A 17009-nucleotide genomic window follows, 5' to 3' on the forward strand; every position below is an offset into this window, starting at 1 on the left:
TGTCTCCATGCACTGTGTGTTAGCACATTGCAACGTAGGCACAGCCTCAATTATGCAAACCCAAGCAGACACTGGTACAAATACTCAAATGTACGCACACACACATAAAAATTGTGCCTGTCAAGTACTTGTCACCTACGTAATAACTGTCAACTCTGTAATGTCGTCTGTTTTGACACACTCGTCAAACACTTGAGCACACCTTTCTCCATACAAGTGGTTAATTGGTCACGTCTAATGCAGTGGTTTTCCACTGCACACTGGTGTGCCTTGATCATTTTTTTAGAAACGTGACCTGTGGAATGAACGTGGGATTTTGACTGGGGAACATCAGTGCCACTAGAACGAATAGCAATCAGATAATACATTGAGTGGCACACATGGTTACATCTGGATTGTTGTTTCTTGTCCGGTGTGCTGGAGCTGTTACATTTGTATAATTTGAGGGGTGCGCAACACAAGCACAGTCATGTGTACAATTGGACTTTGCCTGTGAGAACCATTATCACAGGCAAGTCTGGTGATGCTTATCAGTACCACAGCATCTCCCATAGAAACAAAGGGAGAATGACTTTGTGTCTGTGGTTGGATCTTTACAATGCAGACAACTGTCTATAGATCTTTCCGTTCAAAAGTAGGGAAAGTGGGGTGTTGAGCCAAAGAGGTAAGCTTAGCCACCCTTGTTTCTAGGAAACCATACACAAAATTAATAATTTGATCAAATATTTAGGAAGAGATCATAATTTTTAAAACCACATGGAAAAAGTGGTAAGCAAGTTAGGTGGAAAAAAAACAGATTTTCAACAAGTCTAATTATTTTTTTGTGTTAGAGGTTTCATGATGCTTGTATCTAAACTTAAGTAGATCATTTTAAGATTGTTTTATACATAAGTTGGGGTCTCTATAAGCTTCAATATTAGGTCTTAAACCTAGCAAACCTAGCTTCCTCGTAGCTGTGTGGGCTTATATAGTGTGTGTGTGTGTCCTCACAGTCCCTGCCGTCCATTAGTTGTTTTTTTAATCAATTTTTAAAGGTAATTTTGCTGTTTGAGTAATTGGAGACGGAAGAGAGTTTCATGCGATCATGGCTCTGTATAAAACTGTGCATTGCTGTGAATGTGTTTTTTTGGACTTGGGGACTGTGAAGAGACCCCTAGTGGCATGTCTTGTGGGGTATGTATGGGTGTCTGAGCTGAATGTTACTTGATTTTGCAGACAATCTTGAATTTTCCTCAAAGTAATATTTTGAATAAAAACTAGGAGAGAAGCAGTTCATCTGTCGTCAACTCTCAAACAGGAAGGACTGGCATGCATGTTGTTGATGTTACTTCTGTATGTGCAGTTAAGGGCAAGGCATGATGCTCTGTGTTGAGCCAGCTGTAGCTTTGCTCGGTCTTTCTTTGCTGTACTTGACCATATTACCAGGCAGTAATCAAGATGGGACCAGATGGGACCAGACCAGAGCCTGAACAACTAGCACAGAAACACAAACTTTAAAAAAATATATTTTTATAAACAGACATACCCCTCCCCATCTTCACAACAACTTGCCATGATAATTGACCATGAAATGTTATACCTAGGAGTTTTGCTTCCTCAACTTGCTCATTGGTCACACCCTTTACATATAACTTCAGTGGAGGTCTAGGTCTTAGAGAATGTTTTGAACCAAATACAATGCTTTTAGTTTTAGATGTATTTAAGTCCAGTTCATTATTAATCACCCATTCTGATACTGACTGTAACTCCTTATTTGGGTGCTGACATGTAGTTTGGAATGATCCGCATACACAGTCGTTCTAGTAAGACCAGTGGCAAATAATTTGTAAAAAATTAAGAAGGGTTATGGCCCAAGGTAACTGCCCTGAGGGACACCACACTGTACATATCCGATGTTAGAGAAGCTTCCATTGAAGAACACTCTCTGGGTTCTATTGGATAAATAACTCTCCAAACAAACAATAGCAAGTTTTTTTTAAATAACAATTTATGAAAAAAAACGCACACCTCTGGTGGTCTATAAGCGTGGTCACAATATTGGAGATAGTTTGGTGAGGTCTGACATTCCCCATGAGCCCAGTCAGACCTACGAATGTGTCTCATGCGCACAGTGCAATAGCAATATAAAAACATATTTCTTCAGACACCCACATACAGGTCGAAAGATCCCTGTTAGAGGTATCATCTCATGCAAGACCAGGGGAGTAATCTATCTCATCACCTGTTCATGTGGAAAAGCCTACGTAGGACAAACGAAAACAACCGTTAAAACAATGCATAGCTGAACACCGCAGCTTAATCAGGTGTAAGAACATTGACTATCCAGTAGCAGCTCACTTTGTTGAAGCTAACCATCCCATCTCCTCCCTCAAATACAAAGGCATTGAGCATGTTGTTCTACCAAGGAGAGGAGGTAACATTGAGATCCTACTACTACAAAGGGAGGCTTACTGGATATCCTAGCGGATACCCTAGCGGTACCCTAGCGGTCTGAATATTGACTTTGATCTCAGGCCCTTCTTATGAACACATTTTTCCTTTATGAACAAGTTGTATAAATTGAAAACTTATTTTACAGCTTATTAGCGTACACCTAATATGTTCCCCCCGTTGATGATCCTCATTATATATTAAGGTCGGACCAAAAGATTACATGTAACAAAGATGAAATTAAATATGAAATTATGTGAAATTGAATGAAACAATAATGAATGTTGATGCTAATATGATGTACAATATACCATTATATTTCTATATGAACAATAGCGTAATATATTTAATATGCCATATACTATTTTTTAACAGTTTCACTATTTCATTTTAATTAACTTCCTTTCCATCAGATTACTAAGAACAGGCAGCAAACTGATTGGGCGAATGTTACAGCCAGCAAAGGGTTCTTTACAATTTTTAGGCAGTGGAATTACATTAGCTTCCTTCCACGACATGGACACACACTCCTTTAGGCTTTGGTTAAAGATCTAGCAAATAGGGGTGGCAATACAGTCTGCTACCATTCTCAATAGTTTCCCATTAAAGTTGTCTATGCCTGGTGGCTTATCATTATTGATGGATGACAATAGTTTTTCCACCTCTTTTCCACCTCTTATCCACCTCTCCCACACTTATAAAATATAAATCCTTCTCTTTCATTATTAGATCTTTTATACAAAAATATAATGATTCATTGTTCAATGTCATTTCACTTCTAAATTTGTCCACTTTACTAGTATACTAGTTTACTATTGAAATGACTGGCAATATCAAAATGTTTTGTTATAGATTATCCATCAACTTCAAATAACGATGGAGATGAATTGGGTTTTCTGCCCATGATATCACTTAAGCTACGTTTTCCATTGCGTTTTACAGCCATGTGAAAAAGTAAGTACACCCCCTGGAAAGTTCTCTTTTTTTAACATATTTGGACAGATGGATATGTAATCTTCATTTCAACACAATTGACAGATAAAGGTAATATAATTTAACAAATTACACTGAAAGATAATACTTTGCAATCATTTATTCATCTAAAATCAACAGAAATGCGATTCCATAGTGCAGTAGCTTCAATAGCTTCAATATCTGTGTTTCCCCGATTGGCTGAAATAACTTGTAACTGCCTATCAGTCTCTTACATCGACAGGAAGGAATTTTACAGTACTGCTTCAACTGTGTCATGTTCGAGGGCTTTGTTGCGTGCACGGCCCGCTTCAAGTCCCCCCACAGCATTTCGATAGGGTTGAGATCTGGGCCATTCCATAACCCTTAATTTCTTATTTTTGAGCCATTCTGTCGTAGCTTTGCTTTAGTGTTTTGGATCATTGTCCTGTTGCAAGATCCATGTTCGGTTCAGCTTCAGCTTTTTGACAGATGACCTCACATTCTCAATAATTCTCTGGTACAATAGAAGTCATAGTTGACTCAATGATGGCAAGTTGGCCAGGCCCTGAGGCAGCAAAGCAGCCTCAAACTATAATTCCACTGCCTCCATGCTTTACGGTTGGTATGAGGTTCTTCTGTTCAAAGGCAGTGTTCAGTTTTCGCCAAAGTTGTCTGGCATTGCGGCCAAACAACTCCACCTTTAACTTATCTGTCCAGAGCACATTGTTCCAGTAGTTTTGGTATTTACTCAGGTGTCTTGATATTATTTTTTTTAGAGCAGAGGCTTCTTCCTTCCTGACCTCTCATGTAGGAACGTTTGTGCAATCTCTTTCTGACAGTTGACTCATGCACTTCAATATTGATTGTGGCAAGAGAGGCCGGTAAGATCACTTGATGTCACCCTGTGCTTCTTAGAGACTTCTATGATCATCTTTCGGTCAGCTCTTGGGCTGAATTTGGTGGGACGACCTGTCCTAGGTAGATTACCAGTGGTCTGTAATTTTCTCCATTTGTCGATGATCTGTTGGACAGTGGAATGATGTACTTCAAATTGCTTGGAAATGGATTTGTAACCCCTGCCAGACTCACGGGAATCAATAATCGTTCTTCTGAGGGCCTCAGTTTTGTATTTTGATCTTGGCATGATGTGTACCACACACCTATATAGTTAAAACCAAACCAGACCAGGTTTCTAATATTTATGGAAGTTTATCTCTAATGATTTTCTAATCATTTGCACCTTTTTTTAAAAATTTGAGTCATTTTATGTCATGTTAAATGTAGGGTTGTACTAAATTTTCACAAAAGGAAAATGCATTTTGGTTTATTTTAATTGCATAACATTTTCAAAGTAAAACATTTGTTATGTAATTTGTTAAATTGGGTTACCTTAGTCAATGAATGTGGGGATGTACATTCCAGGGGATGTACTTTTCACATGACTGTATGTCATTTATCTTTGTTTGGTAATATAATTTCTTGTTATTTTTGTTAAGATTAGTCATAATATTTCTCAATTTACATTGTCAACCAATCAGTCTGAGCTACCTGGTCTGTTCGCCATTTTTTTTGCATAATTTCTTAGAACCATACAATTTTTCAATTCATCATCAACAGGATCATACTTGTCAAAACTTTGAAATAATAATTTTACAAATACTGCAAATGCTGCATCTGGATGAACTTTCCTCAAAAACATCAGACCAACATACATGTTTTACATCTTCAACAAACTAATCCTGAGAAAACTTTTTGTATGATCTCTTACTTTAAGCCCAACATTTGTAACTTTGGCTTTCCTTGTTATTGCCACAATGTCATGGTCACTACAGCCAATTGCAGCTGATATTCCTTTGGAGCAAAGCTCTGCAGCATTAGTGGAGATAAAATCAAATCAAATCTTATTTGTCACATACACATGGTTAGCAGATGTTAATGCGAGTGTAGCGAAATGCTTGTGCTTCTAGTTCCGACAATGCAGTGATAACCAACAAGTAATCTAACTAACAATTCCAAAACTACTGTCTTATGCACAGTGTAAGGGGATAAAGAATATGTACATAAGGATATATGAATGAGTGATGGTACAGGGCAGCATACAGTAGATGGTATCGAGTACAGTATATACATATGAGATGAGTATGTAGACAAAGTAAACAAAGTGGCATAGTTAAAGTGGCTAATGATACATGTATTACATAAGGATGCAGTCAATGATATAGAGTACAGTATATACGTATGCATATGAGATGAATAATGTAGGGTAAGTAACATTATATAAGGTAGCATTGTTTAAAGTGGCTAGTGATATATTTACATAATTTCCCATCAATTCCCATTATTAAAGTGGCTGGAGTTGGGTCAGTGTCAATGACAGTGTGTTGGCAGCAGCCACTCAATGTTAGTGGTGGCTGTTTAACAGTCTGATGGCCTTGAGATAGAAGCTGTTTTTCAGTCTCTCGGTCCCAGCTTTGATGCACCTGTACTGACCTCGCCTTCTGGATGATAGCGGGGTGAACAGGCAGTGGCTCGGGTGGTTGATGTCCTTGATGATCTTTATGGCCTTCCTGTAACATCGGGTGGTGTAGGTGTCCTGGAGGGTAGGTAGTTTGCCCCCGGTGATGCGTTGTGCAGACCTCACTACCCTCTGGAGAGACTTACGGTTGAGGGCGGAGCAGTTGCCATACCAGGCGGCGATACAGCCCGCCAGGATGCTCTCGATTGTGCATCTGTAGAAGTTTGTGAGTGCTCTTGGTGACAAGCCGAATTTCTTCAGCCTCCTGAGGTTGAAGAGGCGCTGCTGCGCCTTCTTCACGACGCTGTCAGTGTGAGTGGACCAATTCAGTTTGTCTGTGATGTGTATGCCGAGAAACTTAAAACTTTCTACCCTCTCCACTACTGTTCCATCGATGTGGATAGGGGGTGTTCCCTCTGCTGTTTCCTGAAGTCCACAATCATCTCCTTAGTTTTGTTGACGTTGAGTGTGAGGTTATTTTCCTGACACCACACTCCGAGGGCCCTCACCTCCTCCCTGTAGGCTGTCTCGTCGTTGTTGGTAATCAAGCCTACCACTGTTGTGTCGTCCGCAAACTTGATGATTGAGTTGGAGGCGTGCGTGGCCACGCAGTCGTGGGTGAACAGGGAGTACAGGAGAGGGCTCAGAATGCACCCTTGTGGGGCCCCGTGTTGAGGATCAGCGGGGAGGAAATGTTGTTGCCTACCCTCACCACCTGGGGGCGGCCCGTCAGGAAGTCCAGTACCCAGTTGCACAGGGCGGGGTCGAGACCCAGGGTCTCGAGCTTGATGACGAGCTTGGAGGGTACGATGGTGTTGAATGCCGAGCTGTAGTCGATGAACAGCATTCTCACATAGGTATTCCTCTTGTCCAGGTGGGTTAGGGCAGTGTGCAGTGTGGTTGAGATTGCATCGTCTGTGGACCTATTTGGGCGGTAAGCAAATTGGAGTGGGTCTAGGGTGTCAGGTAGGGTGGAGGTGATATGGTCCTTGACTAGTCTCTCAAAGCACTTCATGATGACGGAAGTGAGTGCTACGGGGCGGTAGTCGTTTAGCTCAGTTACCTTCGCTTTCTTGGGAACAGGAACAATGGTGGCCCTCTTGAAGCATGTGGGAACAGCAGACTGGTATAGGGATTACATTTACATTTACATTTAAGTCATTTAGCAGACGCTCTTATCCAGAGCGACTTACAAATTGGTGCATTCACCTTATGACATCCAGTGGAACAGCCACTTTACAATAGTGCATCTAAATCTTTTAAGGGGGGGGGGTGAGAAGGATTACTTTATCCTATCCTAGGTATTCCTTAAAGAGGTGGGGTTTCAGGTGTCTCCGGAAGGTGGTGATTGACTCCGCTGTCCTGGCGTCGTGAGGGAGTTTGTTCCACCATTGGGGGCCAGAGCAGCGAACAGTTTTGACTGGGCTGAGCGGGAACTGTACTTCCTCAGTGGTAGGGAGGCGAGCAGGCCAGAGGTGGATGAACGCAGTGCCCTTGTTTGGGTGTAGGGCCTGATCAGAGCCTGGAGGTACTGAGGTGCCGTTCCCCTCACAGCTCCGTAGGCAAGCACCATGGTCTTGTAGCGGATGCGAGCTTCAACTGGAAGCCAGTGGAGAGAGCGGAGGAGCGGGGTGACGTGAGAGAACTTGGGAAAGTTGAACACCAGACGGGCTGCGGCGTTCTGGATGAGTTGTAGGGGTTTAATGGCACAGGCAGGGAGCCCAGCCAACAGCGAGTTGCAGTAATCCAGACGGGAGATGACAAGTGCCTGGATTAGGACCTGCGCCGCTTCCTGTGTGAGGCAGGGTCGTACTCTGCGGATGTTGTAGAGCATGAACCTACAGGAACGGGCCACCGCCTTGATGTTAGTTGAGAACGACAGGGTGTTGTCCAGGATCACGCCAAGGTTCTTAGCGCTCTGGGAGGAGGACACAATGGAGTTGTCAACTGTGATGGCGAGATCATGGAACGGGCAGTCCTTCCCGGGAGGAAGAGCAGCTCCGTCTTGCCGAGGTTCAGCTTGAGGTGGTGATCCGTCATCCACACTGATATGTCTGCCAGACATGCAGAGATGCGATTCACCACCTGGTCATCAGAAGGAGGAAAGGAGAAGATTAATTGTGTGTCGTCTGCATAGCAATGATAGGAGAGACCATGTGAGGTTATGACAGAGCCAAGTGACTTGGTGTATAGCGAGAATAGGAGAGGGCCTAGAACAGAGCCCTGGGGGACACCAGTGGTGAGAGCGCGTGGTGAGGAGACAGATTCTCGCCACGCCACCTGGTAGGAGCGACCTGTCAGGTAGGACGCAATCCAAGCGTGGGCCGCGCCGGAGATGCCCAACTCGGAGAGGGTGGAGAGGAGGATCTGATGGTTCACAGTATCGAAGGCAGCCGATAGGTCTAGAAGGATGAGAGCAGAGGAGAGAGAGTTAGCTTTAGCAGTGCGGAGCGCCTCCGTGATACAGAGAACAGCAGTCTCAGTTGAATGACTGGATTGATTGAATATGTCCGTAAACACACCGGCCAGCTGGTCTGCGCATGCTCTGAGGGCGCGGCTGGGGATGCCGTCTGGGCCTGCAGCCTTCGCGAGGGTTAACACGTTTAAATGTCTTGCTCACCTCGGCTGCAGTGAAGGAGAGACCGCATGTTTTCGTTGCAGGCCGTGTCAGTGGCACTGTATTGTCCTCAAAGCGGGCAAAAAAGTTATTTAGTCTGCCTGGGAGCAAGACATCCTGGTCCGTGACTGGGCTGGGTTTCTTCTTGTAGTCCGTGATTGACTGTAGACCCTGCCACATGCCTCTTGTGTCTGAGCCGTTGAATTGAGATTCTACTTTGTCTCTGTACTGACGCTTAGCTTGTTTAATAGCCTTGCGGAGGGAATAGCTGCACTCTTTGTATTCGGTCATGTTGCCAGACACCTTGCCCTGATTAAAAGCAGTGGTTCGCGCTTTCAGTTTCACGCGAATGCTGCCATCAATCCACGGTTTCTGGTTAGGGAATGTTTTTATCGTTGCTATGGGAACGACATCTTCAACGCACGTTCTAATGAACTCGCACACCGAATCAGCGTATTCGTCAATATTTTTATCTGACGCAATACGAAACATGTCCCAGTCCACGTGATGGAAGCAGTCTTGGAGTGTGGAGTCAGCTTGGTCGGACCAGCGTTGGACAGACCTCAGCGTGGGAGCCTCTTGTTTAAGTTTCTGTCTGTAGGCAGGGATCAACAAAATGGAGTCGTGGTCAGCTTTTCCGAAAGGGGGGCAGGGCAGGGCCTTATATGCGTCGCGGAAGTTAGAGTAACAATGATCCAAGGTTTTACCACCCCTGGTTGCGCAATCGATATGCTGATAAAATTTAGGGAGTCTTGTTTTCAGATTAGCTTTGTTAAAATCCCCAGCTACAATGAATGCAGCCTCCGGATAAATGGTTTCCAGTTTGCAAAGAGTTAAATAAAGTTAGTTCAGAGCCATCGATGTGTCTGCTTGGGGGGGGATATATACGGCTGTGATTATAATCGAAGAGAATTCTCTTGGTAGATAATGCGGTCTACATTTGATTGTGAGGAATTCTAAATCAGGTGAACAGAAGGATTTGAGTTCTTGTATGTTTCTTTCATCACACCATGTCTCGTTAGTCATGAGGCATACGCCCCCACCACTCTTCTTACCAGAAAGATGTTTGTTTCTGTCGGCGCGATGCGTGGAGAAACCCGTTGGCTGCACCGCTTCGGATAGCGTCTTCCCAGTGAGCCATGTTTCCGTGAAGCAGAGAACGTTACAGTCTCTGATGTCCCTCTGGAATGCTACCCTTGCTCGGATTTCATCAACCTTGTTGTCAAGAGACTTGACATTGGCAAGAAGAATGCTAGGGAGTGGTGCGCAATGTGCCCGTGTCCGGAGTCTGACCAGAAGACCGCTACGTTTCCCTCTTTTACGAAGTCGTTTTTTTGGGGGGTCGCTGCATGGAATCAATTCCGTTGACCTGTTTGTAAGGCAGAACACAGGATCCGCGTCGCGGAAAACATATTCTTGGTCGTACTGATGGTGAGTTGACGCTGATCTTATATTCAGTAGTTCTTCTCGACTGTATGTAATGAAACCTAAGATGACCTGGGGTACTAATGTAAGAAATAACACGTAAAAAAACTAAAAACTGCATAGTTTCCTAGGAACGCGAAGCGAGGCGGCCATCTCTGTCGGCGCCGGAAGTATTAAGGTATGATCAATACAAGTGGATGTCACAGATCCAACACTATTGGTATGCACTCTAGTTGGCTGAGTGATAATCTCTGTCATATTACAAGCATTAGTCACAGTTAGAAGCATCCTCTTGAGAGGACAGCTAGTTGCTAACCAGCCAATGTTAAAGTCACCCAGAAAATAGACCTCTCTGTTCACATCACATACATTATCGAGCATTGCACACAAATTATCCAAATACTGACTGTTAGCCATTGGTAGACTATAGCAGCACCCCAAAAGAATAGGCTTTAGATTAACTTTAAACCACAACACTTGAACAACATTTGACATGAGATCCTCTATAATATACAGGATAATAGCTCTGAACATATACAGTAACAACACCTCCCCCATAGGCATTCCTGTCTCTTCCGGAGATCATATATCCCTATATTGCTACTGCTGTATCATCAAAGGAATTATCTAAGTAAGTTTCAGAGATGGACAGTATATGAATGTTATCCAATGTTAGCAAATGATTGATTTCATGGTGCTTATAAGTTGAGAAAATGTAAATGTTTTCATCCCGGGCGTAATGCAAGGCATTATCACTGGAATATGAGGTAACAACAGGGCCTGTCCTATGTTAAATGTTTTTAAAGGTCCTATGTTTTTAAAGGTGTTACACGTGTTAAAATATTATTAAAATGATTCAAACAAAAAAGTGATTTTTATCATGTTGAATTGCATTAAGGAAATAAAGATAGTCATGGTTTTAATAGAGTCAGTTGTGCCAAGAGAACACTTTCTTTTGGACAAGCTATGTTTCAAAACTAACGTTTACATGAATTCTGATTATTTCCAGGAATACACAACACCCTGAAATATATATATATATATATCTTTGTTAAAGGAAGAATACTATACTGGACAAAAATATAAAACTCAACATGGAAAGTGTTGGTCATGAGCTGAAATAAAAGATTCCAGAAATGTTCCATACGCACAGAAAGCGTATTTATCTAAAATGTTGTGCAGAAATGTGTTTACATCCCTCTTAGTGAACATTTCCCATTTGCCAAGATTATCCATCCATCTGACAGGTGTGGCATATCAAGAAGCTGATAAAACAGCATGATCATTACACAGGTGCACCTTGTGCTGGTGGACAATAAAAGGCCACTTTAAAATGTGCAGGTTTGTCACACAACACAATGCCACAGATGTCTCAAGTTTTGAGATAGCGTGCAAATGGCATGCTGATTGCAGGAATGTCCACCAGAGCTGTTGCCAGAGAATGGACCATAAGCCATTTTAGAGAATTTGGCAGTATGTCCAACCGGCCTCACAACCGCAGACCACGTGTAACCACGCCAGCCCAGGACCTCCACATCCGGCTTCTTCACCTGCCGGATCATCTGAGACTAGCCATTTGGACAGCTGATGAAACTGAGGAGTATTTCTGTCTGCAATAAATCTCTTTTGTGAGGAAAAATTCATTCTGATTGGCTGGGCCTGGCCATACTCCAGATTGAAGAGGGATGGAGCGAACAGAATTCAGATCTCTAACAATGTCTCTACTCCAGTGGGTGGGCCTATGCTCTCTCAGGCCCACCTATGGCAGTGCCCCTGTCCAGTCATGTAAAATCCATAGATTAGAGCCTAATATATGTATTTAAATTGACTGATTTACTTATATGAACTGTAATTTAGCAAAATCATTGAAATTGTTGCATGTTGCATTTCAATTTTTGTTCAATATATAATTCCCTTGATGGAGTGATGCTGAATGTAAAACATGTCTCTCAACTTACCACACTGTCCTCTGAGACCTATTTTACCAGAACTATACATTTTTATTTCTATCAGAGATTTGCTGGACACTCTTTCCGTAGTATATCAGACCATATACCATGGGTATAACAAAACATTTATTTTCACTGCTCTAATTACGTTGATAACCAGTTTATAATAGCAATAAGGCACCTCAGGGGTTTGTGGAATATGGCCAATATACCACACAGCGTTGCTTCGTGCCTAAGAACAGCCCTTAGCCATGGTATATTGGCCATGTACCACACCCCCTTGTGACTTAGCGCTTAATTAGAAAGTCTGAAATACATTATACCGGTTGCCTTTCAGTAAAGTGTTGCTACACTACAACCCTCATCCACAGGCTATTAGACAAAGCACTGGGCGGAAGTGTCTGGGAACTAGATTACCACACTACCACTTGTAACATAATGCATCTCCCTTGCAGTGGTGTAAAGTACTTAATAAAACACTTTAAAGTACTACCTAAGTCGTTTTTGGGGGTATGTGTCCTTTACCTTTTTCTACATAAATGTTCCCTGACACCAAAAAGTACTTGTAACATTTTGAATGCTTAGCAGGACAGGAAAATGGTCAAATTCACACACTTATCAAGAGAACATTCTTGGTCCTCCCTACTGCCTCTGTTCTGGCAGACTCACTAAGCATACATGCTTTGTTTGTAAATTATGTCCGAGTGTTGGAGTGTGCCACTAGCTATCCAACAATACATAAAAACTAGAAAATTGTGCCGTCTGGTTTACTTAATATAAATAATTTGAAATGATTTATACTTTTCATTTTGATACTTAAGTATATGTCAAACCAAATACTTTTAGACTTTTACTCAAGTACTATTTTACTGGGTGACTTTCACTTTTACTTGAGTCATTTTCTAGATATTTTTTTATTTCACCTTTATTTAACCAGGTAGGCCAGTTGAAAACAAGTTCTCATTTACAACTGCGACCTGGCCAAGATAAAGCAAAGCAATGCGACATAAACAACAACACATGAAATAAACAAACGTACAACAAGAAAAGTCTATATACATTGTGTGCAAATGAAGTAAGATTAGGGAGGTAAGACAATAAATAGGCCAATAGTGGCGAAATAATTACAATAAAGCAATTAAACACTGGAGTAATAGATGTGCAGAAGATGAATGTGCAAGTAGAGATACTGGGGTGCAAAGGAGCAACAACAAAAAATAACATGGTGATGAGGTAGTTTGGTGGGCTATTTACAGATGGGCTATGTCCTTCTGTAGCTCAGTTGGTAGAGCATGGTGCTTGTAACGCCAGGGTAGTGGGTTCGATTCCCGGGACCACCCATACGTAGAATGTATGCACGCATGACTGTAAGTCGCTTTGGATAAAAAAGCGTCTGCTAAATGGCATATATTATTATTTATTATTATTATTATTACAGGTGCAATGATCTGTAAGCTGCTCTGACAGCTGATGCTTAAAGTTAGTGAGGGAGATATGGGTCTCCAGCTTCAGTGACAAAACGGATGGCACCTTGATAGACTGAATCCAATTAGCTGAGTATAGTGTTGGAGGCTATTTTGTAAATGACATCACCGAAGTCAAGGATCGGTAAGATAGTCAGTTTTATGAGGGTATGTTCGGCAGCATGAGTAAAGGATGCTTTGTTGCGAAATAGGAAGCTGATTCTAGATTTAATTTTGGATTGGAGATGCTTAATGTGAGTCTGGAAGGAGGTACCTAGGTACCTAGGTATTTGTAGTTGTCTGGTTAGACTGTAAACTCTCCTTCCAGACTCACATTAAGCATCTCCAATCCAAAATTAAATCTAGAATTGGCTTATTATTTCGCAACAAAGCATCCTTTACTCATACAGAACCGTCCAGAGTAGTGATACTAGACGGGCGGCAAGGTGCGGGCAGCGATCGGTTGAAGAGTATGCATTTAGTTTTACTTGCATTTAAGAGCAGTTGGAGGCCATGGAAGGAGAGTTTTATGACATTGAAGCTCGTCTGGAGGTTAGTTAACAGTGTCCAAAGAAGAGCCAGAAGTATACAAAACGGTGTTGTCTGGGTAGAGGTGGATCAGATAATTGAAAAAGCTAGCCTTTGCTTTCCTAACTGCCTGTGTATATTGGTTCTTAACTTCCCTGAAAAGTTGCATATCGCAGGGGCTATTTGATGCTAATGCAGAACGTCACATGATGTTTTTGTGCTGGACAAGGGCAGTCAGATCTGGAGTGAACCAAGGGCTATATCTGTTCCTGGTTCTATATTAAGGTATCTTTACTTTTACTCAAGTATGACAATTGGGTACTTTTTCCACCACTGTTCCCTTGTACTCCGGTCCGGGTGGTTGACTGGTTCTGATAGTACCTTAGCCAATGGGAGTCACTGTTTTTCAGCCTCATTAGGCAGGCACTTGGCCCACAGCCTTTTTGCCAGACGGATGATGTTGACATCCTGTCTTCACACCGCTAAAGCTGCGATTAGGCCTTCTCAATGTTACCTTCAGGTTCCAAAGAATATATATCATTTTTTACATGTTGGTCATTTTAGCAGATGCTCCTATCCAGAGCAGCTTACTGACAGTGAGGGAAGAGGTAAATGATCTGAAATGAATCAGACTTTCGTTACATTATAATGAGGCTTCCCAGTGACACTAAATCAGCCTTGGTCTCAGCCATGGAAACACAAAAGGCAAGATCTTTAGGCCAATCACCGGTGTAAAGATTGCATTGTTGGGTTAAGTGAGTCTGTTTAATAAAACTTCCATATTGACTATTTCAAGCCTAGGCAGGTCAGCCCGGGTTCAAAATCTCACCACTGGACAAAAATACCAATGTATCTGAACCCACTAGCCTGTTTCCCACAGGATGCCTGTTTGCCAACTCTGCCAGTGTGACAACGCCCATAGCAGTGACAACACTTTTAATTTGTCTCTAATCAATGTTTTATGCATTCTCTGCATGATTCTGATGTGTTGGAAGTACCGTCCATTCATTTGCTAGGCAAAAGATAGTCACCCATTTCTGGGAAATAATATGTTGATGAGCCTATTACTGTGTTTGTTTATGAGGAGGAGAAAGAGAAACTGTACGTTTCTTACTGAAAGTATACTGTGTTCCTCTATGTGAAGAAGAAAGCGAGAGAGAAACATTATTATTGGATACAAGTAGGCCTACTTGATAAAAGCATACCGTGTTCGTCTATGTGAAAAAGAGATTGAAACGGCCTGTGGATGTGAATCTCATGTTTCTGACTGAGCCCACAACGATATTTATAGAGAAAACAGGACGTACTGTAAGTGATGGGGAGAAGGAGAGACAGAGTGTATAAATTATATATTAGACGAACCAACATGAATACAATCTAGGTCTGCGAGGATCCGCTGCTTTCTCATCCTTTTATGCTCAATGTTCAGAATTCTCCTCTGGTACAAAAAAGATCCATACTCAAAACAGACATAAAAATAAAAAGAACAACGTGATGCAATCATTTGGTTTGTATGGTACCATAGGTCTAATGTAGACGAGCTACATTGTATGTTTGCCTCAGAACAAATGCGGTAGTTTTCGAGATAAATGCAGCAGCTATCGGAGCTGTCCAGCTGCTTTTGGTGCTGAATTGAGAAAAGCACTGAAAGGATTGCAGCAGTACGCTCAATTAGCTCAGTCTGAATTACATTACATCGACTGAGAGTAAACTAATAACTATGGTTAAAAGGGAAATCCTGTCGTGACCGTAAAGCGTTGAAAATTCTTCATGAGACATATCTGTGTAAATTAAGGAATTCACACCAATATATCATAGGCTTATGTTTTGATGTAAAAATGCACAGTCCACGTTCCTAAAAGCATGATCGCCTAGGTAGCCTATTGATTGTATTTTATATTGATAAAGTATGCTATGTCAACAATATAAACGAACCTTCACTTGGAAAGAAGCAACTCGTGTTGATGTAATATTCGCTGTCAGACTCCAGGCAGGCAAGATGTCTTAAAATATCTGGAGTTTTGCACAATTTGAATAAATTCGTAAACCACACTATAATTTCGTGTATTCTAGCCCTAGATTATATGCAATGGCATATTTCAATATGAAACTTCCGAGGTATTTATTTGCCCTGATATGAAGCAGTTCTTTGGAATGATCTATTGAAATATTTTCAATATATAAAGTCTGAGGTAACTTCTCGATGCCAAGTAGTGGAAAAAATGAAAAAAATAGCATATACCACATCCCATATAAAGTATGTGTATGTCGTAGGCTACATACATGGTAAATGAAGAGAAGATGACGATATCAACATGATTTATGTGCGCGCCAAAGCTATATATTAATGCTGACTGATTGCACGCCCCATCACCATACCGCTACACCTCTGAATGAATCAGTCGTATTGACATGTCTTCTTCTCTGTCTATTTATATAGAACAAAACAATACACAATGATTCAGGCGCTTTCACGCTTCCCGAGACATGAGTATTGGAGGCTTGCTTTTAACCCATTTAAACAAATAGCCTAAAACAAAAACTTACACGTATGCGTGGTAAATAAATGCCCATCCTCTTGGTCTCTCCAAAACATTATAAAGAAAATTCTGCACTCTTCTGTAGAATGCATTTCTCTTTGGAGGCTTCGGTTTGCCAGAGAGACTGGATCTCTGTTTGCTAAGGATGCTGCCTCGCTTTGTTGCCTCGGCGTCGGCACCTGCTATGAGCAGCGCCCCATCTCTGTTTAAATCCGTACTAGCCCCAGCATCTAGCCCTACAAAGCCGACTTTTAGCTTTTTCTCCACAGCTGGACCAGGGTAAACCCCGCCTGTACCGGATTTCTTGACCATTCTGGCTAAATACTGTCATGGGGAGCTTGGAGTTGGAGATTTTTTTCGCCCTTTACCAGGTAGCAGCATTGCAGTGCTGGGCGTGTAGGATATGATCCTTAGAGCGCTCGCCCCTGCATGTGCGCGTGGCTGAGGATACCCTGCTTCTGAGAAGCCAATTGAAATGCAGAGAATAATCTGCAATGAACACAATTTTCCTACTTTAGCGTTTTCCGTCCACCTGACAACAGAAAAAAGGAAAATATCCTACATTTTTATTAGGGCATAAACTAGGGA

At 42.0% G+C, this 17009-nt stretch overlaps 1 protein-coding gene across 1 annotated transcript in view; it reads right to left on the bottom strand.

The window, feature by feature from the left end:
• The window catches only part of LOC118399715 (potassium voltage-gated channel subfamily KQT member 2-like), an 82658-nt gene extending 65849 nt beyond the window's left edge, over window positions 1–16809 (bottom strand). The window contains exon 1 of the mRNA XM_052473974.1: window positions 16429–16809. Within this exon, the coding sequence (XP_052329934.1) occupies window positions 16429–16733 (305 nt within the window). The 5' untranslated portion in view covers window positions 16734–16809. The remainder of the gene's footprint in view (window positions 1–16428) is intronic.
• Window positions 16810–17009: the final 200 nt, after the last annotated feature.

This window comes from Oncorhynchus keta, chromosome 21 (genome assembly GCF_023373465.1).
Source record: "Oncorhynchus keta strain PuntledgeMale-10-30-2019 chromosome 21, Oket_V2, whole genome shotgun sequence".
Taxonomy (NCBI): Eukaryota; Metazoa; Chordata; class Actinopteri; order Salmoniformes; family Salmonidae; genus Oncorhynchus; species Oncorhynchus keta.